This window comes from Phytophthora parasitica, assembly GCF_000247585.1.
Source record: "Phytophthora parasitica INRA-310 unplaced genomic scaffold supercont2.77, whole genome shotgun sequence".
NCBI lineage: Eukaryota > Oomycota > Peronosporomycetes > Peronosporales > Peronosporaceae > Phytophthora > Phytophthora nicotianae.
This window is the reverse complement of record NW_008649063.1, coordinates 200174-208276: the sequence shown is the minus strand read 5'-3', so window position 1 is coordinate 208276 and position 8103 is coordinate 200174. Positions and strand designations below refer to the sequence as shown.

The following is an 8103-nucleotide window of genomic DNA, read 5'->3' as shown; positions in this document are numbered from 1 at the left end:
TTTATCGAAGCAGCGTGTGGAGCGGTATCGGCACCAGCGTCTGCATATGGTTTGAATTGTTTGATGTTTTATCCCATGTTGGTGATGTAACATGTAACGGGACTGAAGTACCGTTACTGTAGCGTACACTGGAAGGATCGAGGAAGCAGGCAAATATGACTCTGAGATTGATAGTTAGCGACGCGGTCTCGACACAAGAGACCGCGCCAGCCATTTACTCTGTTCTACGTGTTGATTGGCTACCGTGGTGGACACGGTAGCTGTTGTTTGACAGCGGCCCGTCACACCATCCCCCACTTCAGATGGAGAACACGCCACACTTGGCGTTTGGAGTCGAGATGGCAGAAGCTGGCGAAGAAGCGACGACGATGGAGGAGGAGGCTGGAACGATGGGCACAGCACGATTGCAGTGCCTTCCGCGACGCGCGGCCCGGACGAGATGAAGCGGTTGTTTGAACGGTTCCGGGCGACGCGTGGCAAGCCCGTCACGGTGACGTCCACCGTGACCATCAGGTCGCTCGATCGTGCGTGGACAGCGTTCGTGAAGCGGTGAAACCTGGAGGGTCGCGAGGCGTTCGAAACCATGTTGAAAAAGCGTGAAGCTGATCGCGCTCGGTTGTCCGTCGGTGAGCTAGCTGGACAAGTCTGTCGCCTGTCGTGGGACCAAGATCGTCGGTGCTGCATCGCGCATTTCGAAGATGGGTGTCCGCACTGGCGCGAGCTTGGTGTCGCGCGACCGGATCGTGAAGAGTGGCGCCGCACCGTGGAGACGGTGCCTGTGACTGAAGTGGAGAGGGACGTGATCGGACGTTATCAGCGAGCCTTGGACGGGGCTAGGCGCGCCGGACGGGCGCGTCCTCAGCGCGATCCGTCACCGGTGCGAGGACCGCCTCGTACGCCTCCACGCAGTCCGGAACATCAGCGAGGAGGACGTCACGAGGCTCCCAGCTATCCGGCATGAGGCCCAACCAGCGCACCAAGTAGCGGCGCTGTGAGGGGATCAGATTGGCGCGGCGTCGAGCGCCGCGATCCGTGGGCGGGGCGCGGGGATCAGCTTGGTTCAGAATACGGTCGACGATATGGCGAGCATGCCCTGCCGTGTCAACAAGTGGAGCCGGACCGTCGCGTTCGAATGGAGGATCGGCGCGGGTGGGAGGACGCCGCGGAGATGCGGCGTCTGCGCCAGCTATCCGGAAACCACTAGCTTTGCAAAATTTCGGTACTTCTTTCTTTCGTAGCGAGTTTTCGCACCGACGACACAGCCAGACCATAGACGTCCTGCTACTTTCGTCTCTCACGATTGCCTCCGGAATAATCTCACATTCGCCCTCATTGTTACAAAGCGGGCTGTACAAAGCTGCATCTGGATTGAAGCGTTTCATTACAGCTTGCTCCGATTTGGTCAATTCTCCACAACTGCCGCATATCCGAAGAAAGGGGGCGTCGACAGCAGCGTAGAATGCTGTAACGGGCACAAATACGAATTAAGTTAGTTCGGCAGTCCATCGTATTTATGGTTGCTTGCAGACATACCTCTTGCATCTTCACTACGGCCGTTAGCATCATATTGCGTCTTCGAATTCGTCTTGCTTCTCTTCACACTACTGGGCTGACGTTGTGCCGCCGCATTCCGTTTCATTGTTTCTTCGTAACGCGCAAGCCTCTCTATCGTGCTTGCAACTTCCATGGCTTCGACTGGGGCTGCAGTTGTCCGTCGTTTTTTCCGCTGTGGAGTTCCACTGCGCTGCGAGAGCTCGCCTTGCTGCTTTAGCAGCACGAGATGTCTGGGTTGGTTTTACCATCTTCATACACATTGCCTTGTTAGTACTGCTTCTAAACTAAATATCCATACCATTAGCTCTCACCTCACGCGATAGATTGAAATCCTGCAATACTGCTCTCTGTTGATTGTTTTGCCAATCTTCTGGTTGTGTCGAATCCAAGTTGCCTGGATGTCGACCACAGTGCTCTGTGCAATCGGACGTGATTTGTTTTCGAACTACTGTTTTTTATCCAAAAATAATTCCAACGACTAGCAGTGGACCTCATTTATTATTTTCGGCACAGTTACAATCATACAATTCTAAGTAGCATAACATTATCATAAATATTGCTGAATTATTTATCTCAGCAGTATACTGCTCAAAAACGATACTTGGCTAAGATGCATTTCCAATATTTATTGCAGTACCGGAATTGCGGAAAATAACTCATAAATGTTTGTTTCGATTGGAATTGGATGCCTGTCCTTGAAGTATGAATGCGTACTACACTGGACTGCGAACTACAGCCAGTTTATAGCAGATAAAACCTTCTAGATCCGAGCACCCATGCGCACTAGAATCGTAGTATTGTGCCTTTCTCAAACTTTGGCCAATCGGACCCCAAATGGTAGGTCCTAAGAAGCGGAGGATAGGGTTCCATCTAGGATTTGCTGTGGTGGTTGAAATGATTTAAATCATTGGTATTTGTAGCTTCAAGTCCTACGTAAGAGCTCCGATCTTATGTAAGAGGGCCGATTTAGAAATAAGGTCCGAATGGCCTTAAATTCGTGGCCATTTCCTCCTACGTACGCCCTCCGCTGGAGGACGACATGGGAGGGTGCACAAATAATTAGAACTAGCTTTAAGACCACAGTCGATATTCATAATGCAATGTCTAGCTAACTTGGAATCACTCTCCACCGAAGGCAACTACAGCAAGAGATGCTATGGAAGCAGAGGTAGAGAGCTGTGTGGGTATTTCTTCAGTATTAAGCATGGAAGTCTAAATACGATGCTTTAACGTTAATAGTAGCGCAATGCTACTATCATGAGTGATATCTCTGCAGTTTTATGTTACAGACCAGCCTTTTACTCACCCCCAGGGTAGGTTTTACGGGGCCTTACGTAGGGGCAAAGGCCTTACGTAGGACCATAAATCGGAGGGCGTTTTGGTAGAAAGGCACAATACTTTGAGATCCGAGCGGGTCCACAACCTCACGCTGAGACTACATTGTTTAAGTTTAGATGACGTTTGATTGGCCCGCGACGATCACTGAGCATTCTTCAAGTATTCAACTGCGTCCAAGACATTCGACTTCTAGATTTCGCACCTATTAAGTACTTCATGCACTTGAACTTCACACACTACATATCATCTTTGCTCTGGGAAGGCGTTCAAAGCCAATTGACCTGTAGATGGCACCCTCGCGTACGAAGAGGATACCTTTGCACTTCACTACAGGCTAAACTCTTGAACAACGAACACTACGTGGCGCCATTTGATTAGCTTGAAGCGCGCTCCCCGGCCATTTGATATATATTCCTGCGAAGTCAGTTGTAAAAGCGATCACCAATTTCTTACTAACGACAACGTTACATTCGACGGCTTTCATTATTACAGCGTATCCTTGGCAGTCCTTGGCAGTTCTACCCGTCCAGCCTTCATTTTGTAGGTAGGTGGAATTGCATTAGAAACTCAAACATTGCGAATACATACCATAACACTGCATCAAGCGTGAACGCTGTTTCAACTGCCCTACATCGGTATCAATCCTCGACAACCAGATTCTCTACACAGACATTTTATCCTGCTCTTCAATAGCATTCCTTCGTGTTATCAATCCCACCATCCATAAGTGTGTCAATGAACACTTTCTTACCTTCGTAGCTGCATTTCCCCCTCCATAGTCAATCGTAATTTCCTCGTCAACTTCAATAAACCTCTTGGCGAAAAAAGCCACAGCAGATTTCGCCATTCACCTCCCAGCGCTCGACCACACAATTAGGGTTGCAGCCGTGGTTCGCGAATCTCGCGATGCCACCGCAAGCACGGGCGTCGATAACTTCGCCCTTCGTGAGACTCATTCCGTAGTAGTTGGTGGATCCTTTAAACTCCTAATGAAGAAGTTCAAACCTAGAATGTTAATAATGAGCCCGTTTCATCATTTTACACAATTTATTACCTTGTCCCGGCGCAAATAGGTTGAGCTTTTAATTATTTCTCCCGTGTACTGGCAGACGAAGGCGCCGGGCAAAACTGGCTGGCTTGCAAATAGAGAAATTCCCTTGTCGTGAAGTTTCTTTACGGAAAGCAAAGCATTGCTACCATTTTACATTTGCTGGTTGCTGCTGGGACCTCCAGTTACGCATTTGCCTCGTACACATTCGACTTGCATCTGTACAACGATCAATCATTAATAATGTTGCTATACTGTACCAATTATCAAACGTGCCGAGCGATTTTCACAATCAATACCACAAACTTCAGTCCAATCTTCACCACGATTGCACTTGCATTCAGAAATTTCGTCCTGCAAACGATGTTAGATACAAGTTTGGTAGTCTTTATTATTTACAGAAGCTTACCTTGTTGAGAACTCGTTTGGTTCTAAATAAAAACTTTATTCTGGTCAATAGATTCGTACTCCGTAAGAGCCTGCAAAGCACTACGCTCTTCGACCAGCTTTGAACAGTTCATTAGTAAAAATTTCAGAAGGGTTTTCATACACATTTCACATACAGTCTAGAACTCCATCGCTCGTGCTGGTAATTGGCGGCGGTCTCGCCACGGACCAAGAACTGATCCATTTTAGACTGCTGACGTGGCATCACCTCTACTGTTTTGTGTTTGTGTTTAAAAAATTCAAAGAAGTTGAGATTCGCAGTCGCCAAGGGCTTGTAAATTCTCTGGCTGCGATCTAAAAGAATTCTAGTGATGAGCTTCGATTTGCCGTCTTCATAGACTTCAATGTCACTTCAAGCAACTCTCACGCCCACTTCGCTTAAACAACTTCACGTCATCCTTTCACAACTTTAAGTACAATAGTGATCGGTCATGTTAATGCCAGTGCGAGCTGTCCTACCAATACATGTACATCTGCGAGTATCGTTCTTCTCATGATCTCCCTAACGTTACATCTTGCAAACTAAACTCTTATGAATGGAGCACAATAATACGTCTCGGCAGGATACGAACTCCTTGCTCCAGCTCCAGCACTTCGGTGTTTTGCTGTCGTTACCCGCGCGCAGCTGCAGCACCCCGTTTCATTGGAATATTACCACTCGAAGCAGACTCCAATCGAGGAATACTCGAACTCCCAGTGGTGTCCCCACCTTCGTCACGCTTTTGCTCTTCGTTTTCGTCGTTTTGGAGCAGAGCTCGAGCTTTGGGGTGCCGTCCCAACGGCTCCTGTCCAACCTTGCGCTCCAGGAGCGGAGCCAACTTCTTCACGACCCGATCCGGGGTACCTTACTCAAGCTGCACACTGCCCTTAGCAATGTCGGAGAAGTAGCCGACACTATGTACTTGCTTGAACTCGTACACAGCGCCAACACGAAAATGCATGCGCCCAGATTTAGGTGGTCCGATCTTCTTCTTCGAATCCCAGACTGTTATCTGGGCGATGAACGGCTTGCGGATCACGGAGCTCAGCTCGCTCAGCGTTTCTTGGACCTCATTGAACATCGGCTGAGCATTGGCGTTCACCAGTGTAATGCGGAATCCGTTATCCTGGCTCAATCGTTCGGCGCTGTAGCAGCACATCTTGACAGTGACGTTCACGTCAGCAGTAGGCTCTCGAGCCGAAATGAAGTCTCTCAAGTCGCTCACTTTGGTGAAGAAGTTCAACTCCTCGTCCTCTCGTTGCTGCAGGACAGCTTTGCGCAGGCGGTCGATCAACTCCATGCCGACTGTGTACGGGTAGTAAAGGCGAAGTTTTGCGAGGGCTACGAGCTTGAGCTCCAAAGTGCAAAAGCAAAAGTGAGAACTCTGCAAAATAGGTCGCAAGTTCAATTGGCTGCGGGATTGCCTCCTGGCAGTAGACTGCTTCAACATGCATTTCGGTACGTTACGTTTGGTTTTGGATTTCATGCGATTGGCCCTTTATTCCAATTTTCTACGCTGCAGAACGAAGATAAGACATCTTTATCTGCACCTGTTGGCAGCAATGGAAGCGATGAATCTGCTTATATGCTGCATAACTACGTTTACTCTACCTTTTTCAGCCTTATGTATGCTTTTACTTCGTCTTCATGATTCGGAGCGTCTATTGAGCTCGCTTAGCGAGGGTCGCTCCAGCGTCTTTAGCCTCACCATGCAATCAACTAAACCTTTACGCTCACCAGCGTTAAGATCGGCCAATTTTTCAGCGCTTAAATCACTCTACTGTAGCAGTCGAGCAGCCCCCCCCCCCCCCCCCCCCAAACACACACACACACCGCTTCAACATGCTTGCTAACATAATTCAATCAAAATGTCAGTACGTTGTTTTTACATTGCCTACGCTGTGCTCCCAACACAGTTGATTCCGTAGTTAACGAGAAAAATAAAAATCCAACGACAGATTTTGAGGTAATACATCTTAACTGATATTGTAACAACTACCTTTAACAATTAATATTTGTACAAAGGCTGGCGAAAATGACAGAGGCCGAAAACGAGATTATGAGCTGACAGATATCGAGCCAACAATCCGTCAATTTATTGAAAGAGAAAATAAAGCTGTACGCCCAACTACTGCAACCCGAATCAGCCTGCATCTGCACGAAGTGACGGGGATTCTACTTGCTGAGCGTACAATGCAGCGAGTTTTAGGCGAGCTGGATTTTCGATACGTGAAAGGCAAAAAAAGGCACATGTACGCAAACTCTGAGGCGAATATTGCATTTCGAAACAAGTATCTACAAAAAAAATTGCGAATCAAGTTGGGGAAGCGGTCGATCGACCTGAGGTGTACTTGGACGAGTCATTTTGCAATGCCAACCATGTTCGAGGTCAGACATGGCTATCCTCGGACAACATTCGCTACAACAAAAGTGGAAAAGGAGATCGGTATTTTGTATTTTATGTTTTACTATTTCGATTTATATTTTTTACTGACATTTTAGGTAGTGCTTGCATTGTTGCCGCAGGTATTGTGGCGAGTAGAGGCCGTACAACCTACGCTAAGTTTGTGGAAGGTTCAATACAATGCTGGAATGCATAAAAAAAAGAAAACAAGATGAAACAGAAGATTATCAAGATTATCACGGGAACTTCAACTCTGAGTTGTTTGAAGCGTGGTTCGAGAATCTTTGTAAATTGTTGAGGGACCAATACGGTGGCTGTAACATCCACATGGATGGAGCTGGGTATCACAAGCGCTTAACCAACGAAATGCCGACAACGCGGTCACTTCGGAGTTGGCTTGAAGACCATCTTAACAAAGTTGGTAAGTTTTGTTTTTATAAACATTTAATTGTTTTTATCTTGCTTAGGCAAGTGGGTTTCCAGGCGGGATGTCAACAAATCTAGACCAATCATAGATCTTAATTTGGTGCGCCTTTCCATCGAATATTGCACCTCTTGGAGTGGCCATTTTAAAATTGATGTAGCTCGAAAACGGCAGGAAATTGATTAAAACTGATTGCAAAATCAGAATGTAAACGCGTGATTTGACCCTATATCTAAATGTCGATATAGGTTTTTTCCAAATCTTGTACCAATTATACCCCTGTAGATTCTGGCCCATTGTTCAATGTCGCGTACAATACAGTATAAACCATTGGAATGAATTTCCCTCATTTAGTCTCTCATTTAGTGGCTACACTGCCAAATATGGATACATTTTTCGCAGATATGGGTACACCGGAAGATGGCTACAGAAGCCTCGCGATAATTCTTCTTCGAAAAAGTACCGTTTTATTTCAAATCCTAGGCTCTCTAATATCACACCCCCTTAAAAGTCGCAATAAAAATAACCCTCGTTTCAGTGGCTGTTAACTCTTTCGACAGAGGAGACCCACCTGCCCTTTTTAGTACTTGAAGCTTGAAGCTGGCTGACCTTTCCCGCAGAGCAGGTTCTTCAACAGAGGTAAAATTCGTAAGTTTGGTCCCCAGAACGCATGATTATAAATTATAACCCTAACCTATTTCAAAAACTAATACCGTAAAAACAGTAAAGGGTAAGTAAATAAGAGTCACATGATTAAAAGGGGGCTTCGCCCCAATAATAAAAATATTTAAAAACGTAATAATGGCACACGTCACATATTAAAGCTAGACGCGATCTACCGCAAGAGACATTATAATTTGAGTCGTACCGTAGTGAGCTCGTACTTATCCGAAACGAAACACAACGAC

General features: G+C 46.7%; 4 protein-coding genes across 4 annotated transcripts; all 4 read right to left on the bottom strand.

Moving 5' to 3' along the window:
- Window positions 1-174: 174 nt before the first annotated feature.
- On the bottom strand, window positions 175-510 carry PPTG_24252 (hypothetical protein; the record flags this gene model as incomplete). Its single annotated transcript, XM_008915975.1, has 1 exon — window positions 175-510. One exon carries the CDS (start codon window positions 508-510, stop codon window positions 175-177), a length of 336 nt encoding a protein of 111 aa, XP_008914223.1.
- A 323-nt stretch (window positions 511-833) lies between these two features.
- PPTG_17996 (hypothetical protein) lies at window positions 834-1687 on the bottom strand (the record flags this gene model as incomplete). The annotated part of the gene is made up of 2 exons (XM_008915974.1): window positions 834-1462; window positions 1534-1687. The coding sequence occupies 2 exons, from the start codon at window positions 1685-1687 to the stop codon at window positions 834-836; spliced, it is 783 nt and encodes a 260-aa protein (XP_008914222.1).
- Window positions 1688-3510: 1823 nt separating this feature from the next.
- PPTG_24251 (hypothetical protein) lies at window positions 3511-4571 on the bottom strand (the record flags this gene model as incomplete). Its single annotated transcript, XM_008915973.1, has 4 exons — window positions 3511-3519; window positions 3744-3878; window positions 4350-4371; window positions 4504-4571. 4 exons carry the CDS (start codon window positions 4569-4571, stop codon window positions 3511-3513), a joined length of 234 nt encoding a protein of 77 aa, XP_008914221.1.
- Window positions 4572-5232: 661 nt separating this feature from the next.
- Window positions 5233-5667, bottom strand: PPTG_17995 (hypothetical protein; the record flags this gene model as incomplete). Its single annotated transcript, XM_008915972.1, has 1 exon — window positions 5233-5667. One exon carries the CDS (start codon window positions 5665-5667, stop codon window positions 5233-5235), a length of 435 nt encoding a protein of 144 aa, XP_008914220.1.
- Window positions 5668-8103: the final 2436 nt, after the last annotated feature.